General features: G+C 41.8%; 1 protein-coding gene across 4 annotated transcripts in view; it reads right to left on the reverse strand.

Annotated features, from left to right (window-relative positions):
• Positions 1–17,710, reverse strand: part of TMOD2 (tropomodulin 2) — a 48,513-nt gene that overhangs the window by 19,580 nt on the left and 11,223 nt on the right. For 2 of the 4 annotated variants that reach the window (XM_033107448.1, XM_033107447.1), the window contains exons 2-7: positions 16,574–16,771; positions 14,785–14,941; positions 10,207–10,329; positions 7,164–7,250; positions 3,545–3,675; positions 1,868–1,975 (exon numbers count right to left, since the gene is read on the reverse strand). In XM_033107448.1, coding sequence (XP_032963339.1) covers positions 1,868–1,975; positions 3,545–3,675; positions 7,164–7,250; positions 10,207–10,329; positions 14,785–14,941; positions 16,574–16,699 — 732 coding nt within the window. In that variant the 5' untranslated portion in view covers positions 16,700–16,771. The remainder of the gene's footprint in view (positions 1–1,867; positions 1,976–3,544; positions 3,676–7,163; positions 7,251–10,206; positions 10,330–14,784; positions 14,942–16,573; positions 16,772–17,710) is intronic. The other 2 variants (XM_033107449.1, XM_033107446.1) reach the window with 1 other exon arrangement.

Raw genomic sequence — 17,710 nt, forward strand, 5'->3', positions numbered from 1 at the left:
TTCAGCATATAGTTGTTGCATTAACAACAGTATCAAAGGGATTATGATATCCAGAATTTATTTAGTTCACTTCGCAAGTTATCTACTTGAGCTAGAAGTTAGATTATTTACTAATAGACCCTGGACTATAAACTATTCCCATCCCTGCCATTTTACTGTAAATAATATATTAAATAGCAGTGACAACTCATTTCTTTATTTATCCCTTTAGCCACTTACATACAAAATGTATTGTGAATATTTTTGCTCTATTGGAAACAGATCTACTAAGAGGCAGAGGTTATACAAGATCAAATACAGCTAAGAATCTTTAAATTGCTAATTTAACCAATGATCTAGTTGTGCTCTTTTGCTATTTTAATGATTGGTTTCAAATTCAAAACTACTTTCAAACTACAAATTTAGATATGTAATAATTGCTGGTAGAAACATCAATTTTGTAGCTTAGTCCCTCTTTTACATGAGTGCTTACTTCAAGTTTACTGTTATCATCATGGAAATATTCTCTATGCTGAGGGGTTGGAGGGCACATTCATTCGTTCATTTAATAAGTATTTTTCAAACATCTACTCTGCACCAGTACTGTAATACGTAGTCATGACTTTCATGTTCTCTATTTTTTTTTAACTTTTATTTGTTTTAAGTGTGTTTTTCCAGGACCCATCGGCTCCAAGTCAAGTAGTTGTTTCAATCTAGTTGTGAAGGGTGCAGCTCACAGTGACCCATGTGGGGACTGAACCGGCAACCTTGTTAAGAGCACCGCGCTCTAACCAACTGAGCTAACCGGCTGCCCCCATGTTGTCTATTTTTAAGGGTATTTTAGACTTTCCAAAAGCCATGTTACTTTAAATCACATCATCAAGTCAAGAAAACTTTTGGGTTTTTTTAGCTTTATTCAAGGGCTGAGCATCAGATGCTCTAGAACCAACCACAGGTTGATGCTTAGGCTCCTGATAACTGACATTTTAGCAAATGTTTGACAGTGAGGCATTGTGTGTCAATATAGCATAGCTTGATGGTTAAGCATCTAGTTGTGAAACCAGAAAGACCTAGTGGTGAATCCTGACGCTGCTGCTTACTGGTTGTGTTTGAAAAACACAACCTTGAAAAATTAATTAACCTCTCTGAACCTCAGATTGCTCATTTGTTAAAGTGGGAACTAGTAATAGTACATACCTTATAGTATTATAGTGAGGATTAGGTGAGATGTGTGTAAAGCATAGAGATCAGTGCTAGAATTTACTAATTGCTCAAAAAATGTTAGTTACTAATAGGAGGACTACCACTGACGATGGTGACGACAGCAGTATTTACTTGGGTCAAGGGCTTCCATATTTAGCTGAATTATCTGAAGTGGATAGAAGGGCTTTTGGTTTTCTTTTTTTCTTCATATTCAGGTTGAGAGTGTCAAACAAAAAATGTTCTAAGATTTGGTTGTTAAAATATTTTTGAAACATAGTAATCCATTTCAAAAACTAAAATGAAATATACTTTAATATTTTTACATGTGCCAAGTTCCTGTAGGATTTGGGGGTGTTGTAATATCCATTGATCGTGACAGAATGTTACTGTAGATGCAAAAGTTTCAGAAAAGTTGTACTAAGCCCAGAACAGAATCTAAATATTTATTTAGCTAAATGCCTAAACTAATCCTGTTTCTTTTTCTTAAAAGTGTAATGCTAACAAAACTCTAGTTAATTCGAAGTGCTTGACCATTAGTTACTGTCTCCGTATAACTAATTTTGTTTATTAACTGTGTAGAAAATAAATTTACCAGATCTAAAAATTGTTAATGGATCAAACAAATTAGAAGGAGTTTCTAATGAATTAAATATTTTCCTGTTATACTTCTAAGAATTTTACTCACAATCGCGACTGGGTCATTGCTGCGGGTTGCAGCCAGGCTGAACTTCATTACATGAGTGTTAGTCTCCAGAGCCTTCGCAAATTCCTTCAGCGTTGGAATTGGAATGTTCTAAGATGGGAAAGATACAGACAGTTGATGAACCAATTGGCAGGACTCCCACCCCAATCTAAGGACCCACAGCTTTCAAATACTTTATATGTTTAGATGGCTAATTGCATGATATCCCCTCTAAAAGACATTCATCATCCATCTTCCAGCAACCAAGCCATCCCTAGCAACCACAACCCTTAGAGTCCAATAAGGGAATCTAATACAATAGGACATTCTGACATCACCTTTCTGTTTACTAATCAAGGAATTATGCACATACCTTATTCTCCTCTTCTTCTTTTTCATTCTCTATATTCTAACCAGACTGAGCTATTTGCTATTTTTTTTTAATTAACCATGATCTTTCTCTCCTCCATACCTTTAGACATGCTTTTCCCTTTGCCTGGAAATCTCTTTGTCCTTTTCTCTGATTAATTCCTATTCACCTTTTAAGTCCCAGCTGAAATATCACCTCCTTTGTGTATTGGCTCTCCTAGGCAGGATCAAAAATTTCCTTAACTGCAGTTCCATAACACTCGGGGGCTTCCCACATCGTGCTGTAATTATTTCTTTAGTGTTTTTCTCCTAATATAAGTTCTTCAGAATAAAGACCATATATTTTACTCCCTCTTCTACGGCACTTAGCACAGTACTGACCACTGAGGAGGTGTAGACAATATGGGGCATGGCTAGAGGTTGACGTGAGTCCTAGATGTGCTGCAGACTAGATCTGTGACCGTAGGCAACTTAACCTCTTTAAGTCCTACTAAAGATTAAATGAGATAATGAGTTCAAGTATTTCGCAAAAGATCTGGTACCTAGTGAGTACTCAATATCGGTTATTATTATTAAATGCCAGAAGTTGGCCCAAAAAGAATGAACAAAACAGATGTCAGACAATGTTCTCTCTCTCTCTCTCTCTCTCTCTCTCTCTCTCTCTCTCTCTCTCTCTCTCTCCGTCTCTCTCTCACACACACATATTTTTCTTCTCTCTACTGCCAAACAGAATAAAATAGAAGTGACTTCAGAGAATAGGTTATAAAAGGCATTATGGCTTCCTACTTGCCGTCTTTCTCTTGGATCACTCACTGTGGGGGAAGCCAGCTGTCATGATGTGAGGACACTCAGGCAGCCCTATGGAGAGGGCCATGTGGTAAGAAATTGGGGTTTCCTGCCAACAGCCACTTGAGTGCGCCATCTTGGAAGCACATCCTCGGGCCCTAGTCACTACAGCCTCATTGAAACACTGAGCCCCCAATTACCTAGCTATGTCACTCCCTGATTCCCACATTCAGAAACTGTGTGAAATAATAAATGTTTATTGTTTTAAGCCTCTAAGTTTTGGAGTAATTTTTTATTCAGCAATAGATAACCAAACACTATGTTTAACATAACTACTGTGATTCTTTTCAAAGAATTCTAGAAATCACTCTTTTGTTAAACCCACTTCTTTTGAATAGGGTATCTTGCCTCAAACTTAGTGACTCAAAGGACTACAAACAGGTGTGAAAGCAGGTAATCAATCATGTCCATTGTTTTCTGAACTCATGATAAATCAAGTGACTGACAACAATCACAATGAAATACCTTAATGTTGTTGAGATTGACTTCTTGCAGGCTGGGGTCATTGGCTTTCATCTGCTGCAGACTTACTTCTACATTTGTGGGATTGGGTGGTTCCTCAAATATAGGCTTGACCTTTTCACCTTTGACCACATCTGAAACACAAGTTTTAATTTTTTAAAAAAATGTAAGAGATTTCCTGTCAAAATCACTCCCCAAAATGACCTTTCTTTCATATGCTCTGATTCCAATAATACTTTAATATCAATGACAGCAAGCTTATTCTCAACTAAGCAAGCATGAGAATGGTATGGCTCTGAGTTACAGTTTCAAAGATTAATGTTTCTCAACCACCATCAGAAGTCTCAGTAGTTGACACTGCATGGAGTCAAAAGTGCAGAAGGCCCTACAGCAAAATCAACCCCCCCAAAAAAAACATCCCTGGTCAGTTATTGCTGCTCTATATAGACCTCTTTCGGACTATAATAAACAAATCCCAGGATCTGAGATGCAAAAAAGAAACGCTGAGATGCAAAAATGAATACATAAAGATATACATTCAAGGAGGTTCACTGATGTATTACTTGGGAGAGTAAAACATGATTAAAAAAAGATACATCAATAGGAAAATGGTTAAATAAATTTTTTATAGCATAATCACATAATAAGATGCTATTCATTAAAAGAATGAGGCAAACCTACAGGTACTGATAAGAGAAGAGAACTACAATTTGAAAAAAAGTTAGTGAAAAATGAAATACTTAGGTATAAACCTGACAAAATCTGTACAAGATCGGTATAAGGAAAACTACAAAATTCTATTGAAAAACAAAAACAAAAACCAAAAAAAAAGAAGCACTAAATGGAGAGATATTCCACGTTCATGGATAGGGAGAGTGACTATTGTTAAGATGTCAGTACATCCCAACTTGACCTACAGCTTCAGTAAACTCCCGGTCAAAATCCCAGCAAGTTATTTTGTCAATATTAACAAAGTCTAAAGTTTATATGGAGAAGCAAAATACCCAGAACAGCTAACACGATATTGCAAGAGAAGAACGAAATTGGAGGACTGACACTACCTGATTTTAAGACTTACTATAAAGCTACAGTAATCAGGACAGTGTGGCATTCGTGAAAAAATATGCAAAGAATCGATGGAACAGGGTACAGCCCCCAAATAGACCCACATATATAGTCGACTGATTTTTGACAAAAGAGCAAAGACAATGCAATGGAGAAAAGATGGTCTTGTTAGCAAATGGGTGCTGAAACAACTGGACACCCACATGCAAAAAAAACAAAAACAAAAAAAGAATGCTGACAGAACTTACACTTTTACAAAGATTAACTCAAAATGGATCACAGACCTAAATGTAAAATGCAAAACTATAAAACTCCTAGAAGATAACAGAATAAAACCTAGATGACCTGGGTTTAGTGATGAATTTTTAGATAAAACATCAAAGGCATAAAGCACGAAAGAAAGAATTGATAGGCTAGACTTCATTAAAATTAAAACTTTCTTCTCTGCAGAAAATACTTTCAGGAGAATGAGGAGATGAACAACAGACCAGAGAAAATACTTGCAAATGACAAATCTGATACAGAATTATCCAAAATATATATGAAGGACTCTTAAAACTCAATAAGAAAACAACCTAATTAAAAATGAGCCAAAGACCTTAACAGACACCTCACCAAAGATGATACACGGATGGCAAACATATGAAAATATGCTCCACATCCTATATTCTCAGGGAAATGCAAATTAAAACGAGATACCACTACACACCTATTAGAATGGTAAAAATCTAGAACAACAACAAAACCAAATGCTGGAGCAACAGCAATTCTCATTCTTTACTGGTGAGAAAAAAATGATACTGACATTTTAGAAGACAGTTTGGTGGTTTCTTACAAAACTAAACATACTCCTACCACATGATCCAGTAATCATGCTCCTTGATATTGATCCAAAGAAGTTGAAAACTTAAGTCTACACAAAAACTGCACATGAATGTTTATAGCAGCTTTATTCATAACTGCTAAAACCTGGAAGCAACCAAGATGTCCTCCAGTAGATAAATGGATGAATAAACTGTGGTACACCAGATAATGGAATATTCTTCAGCAGTGAAAAGAAAGGAGCTATTGAGCCATGAAACGACACGGAGGAACCTTAGATGAATATTACAAAGAAGCCAGTCTGAATAGGCTACATACTGCACGATTCCAACTATATGACATTCTGGAAAAGGCAAAAATATGGAAACAGTAAAAATGTCAGTGTTTGCCAGGAGTTAGAGGGGAGGAGAGATGAATAGGCAGAGCACAGAGGATTTTTAGGGCAGTAAAACTGTTCTGTATGACACTATAATGGTGAATACATGTCATAATACGTACATTTGTCCAAACCCATAGAATGTAAGACATCAAGAGTGAACCCTAATGTAAACTATGGACTTTGGGTGATAATGATATGCCAACACAGGCTTATCGATTGTAACGTATGCACCACGCTGGCACAGGATACTGATAATGGGGGAGGCTATGCCTGTGGAAGGGCAGGGGGTATATGGGAAATCCCTGTGACTTCCTTTCAATTTTACTGTGAACCTAAAACTGCTCTACAAAAATAACATCTCAAAAAGAGTTAATGATATGTATGTGTATGTATAAAAGCCCATAAGGTTATACACCAGACTTTTAATAGTAAACATGTTGTCAGAATGTTACCCTTTGACATGGAAGCTAAAATGGATGAACATTTTTCATCTCTATGCATAAGAAATCAGAAAGAAAATAAAAGGAATATTGCTTGTTGTCTGGGTAAATTACCCAGTATAAATGATGATCTATAAATATGCTGCTGAGACTAGAAAGCATTTCCCAAGTTTCCATCAAAGAGAATAAAATATGATTAATCTTAGAAAAGCTGTGATCTTCGGTGAGTTTTCACAGCACCTGGATCATATTATACCAAAACTACCTGATTATTGTTCCATCCCTACCACAGATAAGTTCCTTTGGGCAGGGACCATCTTTGTACCTAAGTCTAGAACACGCTAACATAACACATAGTAGGTATTTAGTAGATGACTGACGTGTAAGTGGGAAGAGTCCAATGACCAGTACACATCCCCAGGTAATGGTGACATAGAAGACTGTAGTCTTTTCTGTGCCAGCAATTCCATGCCTGTGTGTCTTTCATGCTCTTTGGCGGAAGTGGGTATTCAAATTCTAATAACAAGCATCCATTATTGAGACAAAAAGACACTCAAATGGAGACAAGAACTTATCGAAGATACTGAAAGTCTGTTCACATTCTATTCTGACTATGAAACCTTTTTATCAGCAATTTTACCTTTTGCCTAAGCAGAGGCACTAAGAGAGCATGTTCTGGACAAAACAACTGATTGTTACTAGTTACACTGCCTGACACAGCTCCCATCATCAGCACCTCTATTCTGGTTTGACTGCTCAGAGCCCAGTGATCCTTGGTGAACTGACAAAGCCACCTTCAAAGCCTGCAGGAAAGAAGTATGGACTCACTAGGAGGCCCGGTCAACAGGCCTCTCTCCTCCCAGCAAACCTGGAGGCTCCCAAGTCTCACAGAACCACAGATTCCACGTCAGCTTACTTCTCACAGGCCCTTTGCCACCTTTAGTGCTGGCTGTTTCTTCATCAAACTTTGGATTATTGAGCAAATTGTGAACTCCAAGGACAGCTGAAAGCAAAGAAAATCAGTAAATAAACATTAAGTTTTGGAAAGCACTTAGGATGTCCACATTGTTAATTTGTCCCTTGAAAAACAATTCTTCATATCACAAAGATAAGTCTCTAAGACCCCCTTGCCTTGCATGGTGTGTGGCACATGTATTGAATTAAATAAGTTTATTAAAAAAACTCCTCCTTCCGAGACCACCAGCAATCTTCACAGATCCTTCTACATCTAGATATGTGGAATCATTTAGGATCTGAGGGACAGTGGTCTAGTAATGTCCCCAAATTACTGAAAATCTGCTGAGACCTCCTTGTGAAGTAGATTTAACTCTTCAGTGTTCTCATCTGTAAAATGTGAGTGTAGGACTGAGTCGAAGGATATTTTAAGATCTAACATTGCTAACATTGTATAGATGACAACATGTATTTTTCCAGAGGCAAAGACCAGAAAGATCACGGGCCTCTTTCAAAGTAAGCCTCACCAAAAGGAGTTGTCCTTTCCCCGCCTAGAGCATCCCAGGGTGGGAAATAAAAGACAAGATGTCGGCAATGCTGACATCCCATAAGCATGCTGAGATTTTGAGTCTCCTGTATTACATGGAACTTGCACCAGGAGGCAGCAAAGTATGCAAAAAACAGCACTGAGGGAGAGGGAACACTGGCAGGCTGAAGCTGCAAGCGTCCCCCAAGCTTTCCCTTTGCTAATGAAATTACAGGTGAGGAATTACAAGTGGCCACCTGGTGAAGGATTCTAGACTAGATAATCTGTCAACAGGCGGAAGAGACACAACTCTGAGCTCCTCGGCAGCTGTACTGTAATCTCCACATTAGAAGGACGGAGGACGCCAGCTCACCACAAGCAAAAACAAGTATTTAGGGCAGGCAAGTCCAGGGTTTCAGAGAGGCAATCAGGAGCAGTCAGACAGAGTTTGAATCCTGACTCTGTCGTGGACTACCTGTGTCACTTGAGAAGTTACTAACAACCTCTGAGCCTCAGTTTCCCTCCTGTAAAATAGGGATAATGATTATACTTTATCTACTACAAAGATTAAATGACTTCTTGTGTATCAGGGAATGTTCTAAGTGTTTTACAGATGCTTGTGAAAGAAATAAGAATTTGCCCTCACGTTTCTGGAATTGTCTAGGGAGAAGATACCCTATTTGATAAACACAGGCCACTGTGACCATCCGACAAACATATCTTGCTTTGGTGCCACACTCACTCAGTAACTTCTAATTTTAATTTGGCTCCCATTGCCAAGTTTTAGTTTCAGTTTTATCTGTTTCCTATGAATCTGGCTAGTGGATCAGTCCCTGCCACCTGGCCCCAACCTGACTGCTGCTATACACACTGGCAAGATCGAATCTCCAGACCAGCAGAGCCGAGAACTAGACTCTGGGTGGTAACCACACCGAGATAGGCCACCGTGGGAGGTGCTGTGTTGGAGATCAACTGCTGAACATGATGAACCATCTGTCTTTCTGCTCTTTGTCTTCCACAGTAACACGGGCAGAGTGTGGATACCCTTTCTTATCTACACCTTAAGGGTTGGCAGCCCGTTCCCTCATTGGAGCTGCTCTTAATTTTCCAGAGAGAGCAACTCCAGAGCAGATGCTGCCAGCCGCCTCCAGCCAGCTTCCCGCTGAGTGCTGCGGGAGCACCTGACGAGGGAAGGAGGCTGAGTAAAGATGACAACAGTTTTCTATTGGGATAATCTCCCGGATTTTATGGTGTCAATTTCAGAATCTAGTATCTTCCAAGTGATGGGTGATTTTCTCTTTCTCCTTTCTTAGGCATTTTCTGGGAAGTCCAGCCCAGCCCTGCATGCTCCCGTTGGGCAATTCCCATAGAGACCGGGAGGCAGCCCTTGGGAGGAGCAGTAACCGTGACAGGATCCCTCCACAGCAACCACAGCGCTAAGAAGACCGGTCACTCAAAGTACCTTCTGAACTGGTGACGCAGGTGCCTCGACTCCCGCAGTGACTTCTGAGAGGGGTTCAAAAATGTGTACTTAAGACTGACCACTGATATTACTACAAAGGAATTAAAATGCAGCTGAAACAGTTTGCATGCTACTAGAATAAGGCATAGCTGGTTCTCCTGGGAGGAAAGAAATTATAATAACATTTCTCTCCCAATGGAATAAATATGTGATAATTCTTGCTAAAGCTGAGGATTGTTTTTTAAAGCACCTCTCTCCTGGAGTGACCTAGTGACCCTAATAATCCAAATTTCCATCTCATTTGGAAATAGATGCATCCCATTAGTGCACAAATATGCTGGTATATGCATGGAACCTTTCCCGAAGGATGTAAAAGAAATGGGAGGGGAACCAAGTAATCAGGGCGAGAGACTTCCTTTTCAGTACATATTCTTTTGTACTATTTGGGCTTTTTCTATCTGCGTGTATAACCATTTCAAATAATAATAAAATAATGATTATATTGTTGCTATTCTTAAGAAAACTAGAAAAAAGTGAGCAGATTGGGCTGAATATAGACTCACCTTCCTGGGTGAGTGTAACAGAAAATTACTCCTGCTCCACAGTTAGGCTAACAGACCTCTTAGTGGGAGTGACTGCGGGGAAGAACAAGAAGTTCATGGAAAATTTGTGAGGATAAAATGTAGTAAAATGGCAAATGCGACAGCTCCTTAGGAAGCATAAGGGCTGTTATTTTATTGTTTAAGTTCTCCACACTCCTTCATCTTTATTCTTGTTAGTTCCTCAAACTCCTGAGTTTTGTAGGATGGGTATTATTGTGGCATTTTACAACTGGAATACAGCAGAATGCTTGTTCAGAGAGGTTAAGTCACCGCATCAACTCTTACAGCTAGCTACGTAACGGCTGAGGCCAACCTGGCATTACAATAATTGTCTGTAGCTATGGAGAAGCACACAGGTTACTGCCGTGGAGGTCACAGAGTCAGACAAGAAAGTGTCCCAGAGCTGAGGACTAACCTGCAAGATCGTAGAGTTCGGTGTCAGAGGCGCTGGCCAAAGCTTCTTCCAGTTCTGGGTCAAGGGTCACTTTTTCTTCTTTACGGATTTCTATGGGCTTCTCTTTGGGGATAAAGACTCTCCCTTTAAATTAAAAGAAAAACAAAAACCATTGCACGCTGCTGCCTTATTGTAGGGTAAATGGACTGACCAGAGAACGCAGCTCTGGCCATAAGCACTGTCATTAAGCCACTGCACATCCAACTAGGATTCCTTAATTGCTGGGAAGATGCCAATATCGATAACCCACAAGCAAAGGGAAGGCAGGTCAGAGGAGGAATCCTGCATTCTGCGACACGGAGATCCAAGGAGCCTACAGACAGTCTCTCAACACAGAGGACAACGGCGGCCCCTCTCCTTTCCGCCCCTCTTCTGCCCTCCCTCCCATCCATCAGCAGCACTGTCCTTAGACCTGGGCAAGAGGGCCCTGTCATGAACCCCACACTTTAGAGGGCCCAACTCTGGTCTCCTCTGGCTGATCCCCGCCCCACCACACACACTGCTTCTGCCCCACTGAGGGAAAAGTCATGGGACCAAAAGCACTTTCACATCTAGAACAGAAGCCGCCTGCTAGCCCACATCCCAGGTACCCGGGACCCTGGACTTCTCTGCCGAAAGAGCCCTGAGCCTGCTTCCAGGGTCTGCATGAGTCCCTTCCCCATGCCCATCCTCCTGAAGGCAGGTCACAGTGCTGGGGTGTGCACCCCCAGGTCAAGGGGAGGCTGTTTGTGGATGAATATGGGCAAAATTTGGCTATGTAGGCTGGGGTATCGACCATGTGGGCTTGAGGCCCCAGCAATGTAGGACAGACACACGTCCTGTGTGGAACTCTTTCAAGTCCAAGAGCATTGGCCTAGGCATATTTGTAAAATAACAGAACATATTTTAACAGTTTGTTAGCTTCGAAATATTTATAAAAAATAGCACATTGGCTTCTACTTGTGTTCCTGCCTTGGACCCTGCAAAGATTTGGGCCAGATTCATCCAAATGGCCCCCGGAATTCTTAAAGGACAAACTGGTGATCATCCAGCGTTTTCCTCCCACTAATTGAGATTACAGACCACTAGGATGCTGTATCTAAAGTCACTGGACTAGGTAGTGAGCTGGGGACACAATCACCTCTCTAGTGCTTCCGAAAGTCAGCCTGACTTTCTTAAAAGAAGAAATCACGGCTGTCATACTTAGAGCTTTGGAGGCCTGCACAGCAGGGCACTCTATGTTCCCCACACATGAATGCTTTGTTACCGCCTCCTACTTCATCCTGTCAGTCGGATGCCATTTATTCTGCCTCTGCTCACTTCTGAATGTGCCGTTATCTGCACCTCCACCCCCACCCCCACTCCAACCCAAACCTCTGGCTAATGATCACATTGCTGGGAGGAGAGCATGTTTCCTGCTCCTAACTTCCAGCCAGGCCAGCACGCCCACATCCCACACGGGCAATGGCTCATAAAGGTGAACCCCAGACACTCCAGGGCCACAGCAGGGACACTCCAGACCTACTCACATTCTTGCCAATTCTTTCCAGCTTTGACTTTTGGTCTCTCTCTCTCTTTTTGGGAGCTGCTCTTACTTCTTGGCAAGATCTCTGAAATTGGCCTCCTCCATTTTGATCTTTGGAATTCCCTAAAGACTAATCCCTCCATTGCTTCTCTTCTTTGTCACCTTGGGTAGAACAGGTAGCTGACTCCAGCTTCAGCCAATTGGGACCCAAGATCTTTTTAGGTCTCCTTGGCTAGCCTGGCTTTCCCTACTCCTATGGGAAAGGAAAGGGTCAAACCCAAAGTCAGTACCGCTCCCTCATGAAAACTCTCCAGGAGAAGTCTCTGGTTACTGGGGCTGCATACTTCCTGATACTTTACCAGGTCTTCAAATGGTTTGGATAAGGAAACCAGGAGCCAGGTAGCACTGGATACCCCAAAGAGGCACCACTACTTGTGGTCAGGCTAAGGTATCCTGGCCACAAGGTCGCTACCTTTGCCCATCATATAAGCTGCCACATTTCCCAGAAAGAAGGAAAATATGTGGGAAACAAAAATGGGAGAAGGGCCAGAAGATAGAAATAAAAAAAATAAAAAAAATAAAAGACCAACAAATCAATAACATCTCAGACACTGGGGCTCATCCCAGATGTAATTTTCATAGTATCTGCAGCGTGAAGCACTTTCTTTCTGGCTCAGATAATCTTGGGTCTAGAGTCAAAACAGGATTTCTGAATCCCTAATTCCTGGTACTATTTAGGATTACTGTAAACCCGAGGTGCTCAGGTGGCCCACAGCTATCAGTATTCAGGACAACTTCTGCTGCACGTCCATGAGTGAGGGTCCAACCAAACAAGAAGTCCTAAGTGAAAAAAGCTACAGTGGAGAGTTAATGTGGCCCAGGAACTGAGAGCCCAGGTCACGGGGCGTTCAGAGCTGGGGTTACGGGGCGCCTCTCCTGAGGCCTTCACAATAGCCTCCCACTACTTCTGGATCATCTGTTGGTCTTTCCTGGGGCTCCTCACCCCATCCCTCTGCTCTGTTTGGAAAACGTGCTCTCTGCTCATTTTGCTCAATCGTGTTGCTTCTCAACTTTCTCCTAAGCTTAAATGTGCAGCTGTATACCCCTTTTGTATCCCCATTTATTACTCAGACTGCTCCTGCACTCCTAACCCCCCAGGAACCATCTAGAGATTAATGTGGATTGAGAGGTAACTTACCACAGCCGCTCTTCAGATCTCTACTCTGAGAACAGAAGACAACCGCTTTCCTCTTATTGTTCTGTTGCTACGCTAATACGGGATGTTAACTGGGATTTTATGAAAGATTTGACATTGTAATTTATTTTTTCTTTCAAGTTAACCAACTATGCTGCCATAGAAAGCGTTTCATATTTCTACAGTAACCCCTGGTTATCTGTCCAGTCTGTCACTGTTCACCTTTACTTTCTTAATAAAATGACGTTATCAATGGTGCATGAGCATGGTTCAGGGGCGAGCCCGGATGCTCTGCAAGAGAAGGGGGGGGCGCTCTGACTCATGCCAGTCAGGAGCCATGCTCCTCCCGGTCCCCACAGCCCTGGTGCAGAAGCTCAGGATGGCATTCGTTTGAACCCATATTTATCGAGTGCCTCCCCCTGTGTCGGTTCCTGTGCCAGGATGCAAGAGAGACATTGGTCCATTGTGGAGATCTCAGTCTAATGTGGAAAACACACAAAATGCAAAGTACATAAACAAAAGGACGAACACTGTCAGAGAGCTATGAAAGCAATGAGTGAGTGTCAGGACAGAAAGAAGGCGTCCATTTTAGACAGAGAGGTCAGGGAAAGCTGGAGGCCCTGACATTTAAGCTGAGATTTAGAATGTAAAACATGGGGACGTGGGTCAGAAGGAAGAGTCCACGAGAAGAGGACCCTGAGAGGGGAAAAGAACTCAGCAGGTTTGGGGACCTGAGAGAAGATACTGGGGCTGAGGCTTAGTGAGGGAAGGTGGGCGGGGTGAGCGAGCACCGCTAGGCCTGTGAGGACCACAGCGAGGATGCGGGATGTAAACAGGGACGTGACATGACCTGATTTATGTTTCAAAAAGACTGCGGTTGCCATGAGTTGATGGACGATTCCGTTAGTAGCCATGGGCCCAAGTCACCGTCTATAGCTGAGGAACCTGGACAGGCGATTTAGTATCCACTTTTCCTCCAAAGGGGTTCCAGGTTGGGAGCTCAGGAGGAGGGTTTCTCTTCATATTCTGAGCTCGCTCCTGGCATGGACTGAGACCAGAACTTGCTCGTCAGAGGCTTCCCAGGTCTGTCATAGTGTCTCTCACTAGACCACAAGCTGCTCGAGGGCAGGCGGGTCTTACTCACTGTGGGCCCATTTCCTGGACCAGGGCTCTGCACAGAGGAAGTGCTTGGTAAACCTTGGATAAATGAACGACTGCACTGGCCTCTAAGGGAACAGAGCCAATGCCGAGGCACGGAGTAGACATCTGCAGCGGGCAAAGCACTGGGCTGAGAAACACACCAAGGCCTCTGGGACCCTCTGTCAGGCACAACACTACTGCACACTTCCAAAACGTTTTTTCTGAGAGTGAAGATGGTTTTTACAAAACTAATTTGAGTACCACCACACTCTAAGTATTCCTTTAATTAGCCCCCATAGTCTACCACGATTCTTTTTTTAAAACTAATAGGTTGTATTTTTTGGAGCAGTTTTAGGTTCACAGAGGAAAGTACTGAGAGTTTCCACAGACCCCCTGGCCTCACGCTCACAACCTGCCCTTCTCACAACACCCCACAACAGAGTGGGCACGTTTATTACAATCGAACCTATACTGGTATCATTATCACCCAAAGTCTATTGTTTACATTAGGGCTCCCTCTCGGTGGTAGACATTCTATGGATCTGGACGAATGTCTATACTGACATGTATCCATCAGCCATGATTGTTTTTAATATCGAATCTGGTTCATGGGCTCACTTCCCTCTTTCAGGTCAGTTCCCTAGCTTGGTCCTCCAATGAAAACACATAGGAAGACCTTTGTCCCAGGACATGTCCTTACCTTTCTTTTCTCCAGTGAAGGGCACAAAATCTTCCCTGTCTTCCTGTTCCAAAGCCTCCTTCTCCAGGTACATAAGGAGGTGCTCGCGGTCAAATGGGCCAGTGGCTGCTTTCTGTGTCTGGTCTTTCTGGCGGAATCCAGCTGGCAGTAATGCGCTCTGAAAAAACAGAGGTGTGAGCAGGAAGGAAGGTGTCCACCGACTGAAACTTTGTTACCTGCCCTCTCCTGCTGTGTATGGGATGGAGAAGAAGACCAGTGTAGAGAAGTGGGGATATGGGTGTGAGTGGAGGGCAGGAGTCCCTGGCAAATCTGAGGCCCTACTTGCTCTAATATTCATTTCATGCTGAGAGGAGGGCCCCCAAAGAGTACAGGCAGAACAGAGATGGCTGGAGCTGCCTGGGTCTTCTGCAGCTGCCTTCTAGAATGCGATGGCAAAAGGCCAGCCACCCTTCACGACCTCAGAGATCCCACTTAGGTATGGTCAGGTCTACGTAAGATGCTCCCAGGCAGGCATACAGAGATTCTAAGAAGGAGCCAATATGGCTACACTCTCATATTTCTAACCCCTCTCCTGGAGAAACATCCAAGTAGATAAGTAAATATTATGGTAGATGTTGATATATGCTTGATTACGCTTAGAGATTCCTTCCTTAAGTTTAAAAAATAAAAACAGGGGGTGGCCAGTTGGTTCAGTTGGTTAGAGCGCAGTGCTCGGAACACCAAGGTTGCCGGTTCGATTCCTGCATGGGCCAGTGAGCTGCACCCTCCACAACTAGATTGAAAACAACGACTTGACTTGGAGCTGATGAGGCCTGGAAAAACACACTGTTCCCCAATATTCCCCAATAAAAATTTAAAAAAAATAAAATAAAAAAATAAAGTAGGAAATGTAGGGCATGCTTGAGGAAATGAGTGATGTCCTTTACCAAGATCAGGTGTAGGAAAAAAATAATAAAAAAATAAATAAATAAATAAAAACAGGATACTTGTATTTTTCTAAAGCAAATACAATAGTCAAAGTATCTGGCATATCAGAATATCATATAAATAACTTTTAGTGACATAATTATTTATAGTAAAATCATTATTTTCTGATTCTAAGTTTAAGATAATACCAGCAGGGCTGAAGAAAATGTTTGCTAAATAAGCACTATAACAACTTACTTAGCTTTTCAAGAGTTCATAAAAAAATTAGAAGCTCCATTTAAACTTCCTTGATATCATGGTTACAGTTATTCTAATCTTCCTATTGTGGGATCACCAAGATTTCAAGTTATTGACACATTTTAAAGAAACGAGATACAGAAAAAGATTTGCCTTTGGGGTATTAGACTTGGTTTAAATACCATCTCTGACATCCCTAGTACGGGATCTTAGGTAAATTCTCCTAGTCTATCCCCTCATTTATGAAATGGGGACAATACATTTTACCTCAGGAGCTTCTGTGCTCAGCAGAGTGTGTGACTCATAAAAGAAACTGGTAAAGTGTTCCCTTTCCCTCTTTCTTTTCTTTTTCCCAAGGTTACAATAATCATTCCTTAACCAATGGAAACTATTTTTCCCCATTTACATTAAATTGGTTTTTGAGAAACATATTTGCCATGTCATATTATAGATGTGGCTACTGAGGTTCTGAAGAAATGTGTAAAAGTGACCCAGAACCAATCAGAGGAGAACGCAGAATTTGCATTTGGAGCTAAAGGATTTCTACACAATTGTTTAAGGATCACACCACACCTTTTATCCCATACTATCATTAACTATGCTGCTTCAGCTCCAGGTTACTAACCTCAGGATCTAGGTCATCAAGAACATTTTCCAAGTGTTTCAGTTCCTCTTCTGAGAGTTTGCCAAGAAGCTCATCTTCATCAATGTTCTTGTATTTCTCCAACTCTTTTTGAAAAGGGAGTGCCATGGTTTCTTATACGTCTTTCTCATGGGCCATGAACATCTGAATGGGCCAGCCTCCTGGGACTTCAGAATACTACTAAGAAAGAAACACTGTTATCACCTTTCTGTAAACAGGACTTATTAACAATAAACAGAGCTTTGCTATCTCCCAATGGAGTCTCTCGACTGAACGAATAATTCAACAAAAAGCCTGACCACTTACAAAGTGTTTCCATGTATATTATTTCACTTATTTAGATCTTTACGACAACCTGGAAAGGAAGCCTGGACAGATATTAATAACCCATTTTACAGAAGAAGATTCTGGGGTGAAAGTGGCTAAGTGCCTGGCTCGAGGCCCCAGAGCTGGGTTGTGCCAGGCCTTCGATTCCCAGGGTAGTGAGTGCCTTCTACCATACTACTCTGCCTCCTCCAGCTTTCCACAGAAACAGTGAAGAACAATGCACTAATTGTAAGGCAGTTGTGAGAAGTGCACTTGTGTCTTTTCAGAGAGAGAGTGATGTGAAGAATACAAAATGGGGTTCATTCAGGAAAGAGAGTTTGGAACGTCCATGTGAGAAAGCATTGTCCAGTAATTCCCCTGCCATTAAATTAAACAAGATTGTAAAATCCTGGCTGCATGATCACTCTCTCCACTTTCCTTCTCTCTTTTCTGCTTTCTTCCTCTCCTATTCCCCTCCTGCTCCCAGTCCCCTTTTTTTTCCTGAGCCATCCTCCCGAATTCTTTATACCCTTAGTCCATCCTCCTTTCAACCCCCTTTATATACCACCTCACTCAAAATGACATTTTTACTCAATCCCGTCTCTCTTGCAGTGGATTTTATGATCTTCCCTGGAAGATAACACTGCATTCAGGAAATAGCAATGAACTTAACCGATTGTGTTTCTCCTTAGGAGTTATTAATATCAATCAGATCTTTCAAGGCAATTAATATTTGCTGTATACCCACTAATGTCCAGGAAGAGTTCTAGAAAACAGGAATACAAAGATAAACAAGATATGACCCCTTTCACA

The sequence above is a fragment of the Rhinolophus ferrumequinum genome, chromosome 6 (genome assembly GCF_004115265.2).
Source record: "Rhinolophus ferrumequinum isolate MPI-CBG mRhiFer1 chromosome 6, mRhiFer1_v1.p, whole genome shotgun sequence".
NCBI classification, from domain to species: domain Eukaryota; kingdom Metazoa; phylum Chordata; class Mammalia; order Chiroptera; family Rhinolophidae; genus Rhinolophus; species Rhinolophus ferrumequinum.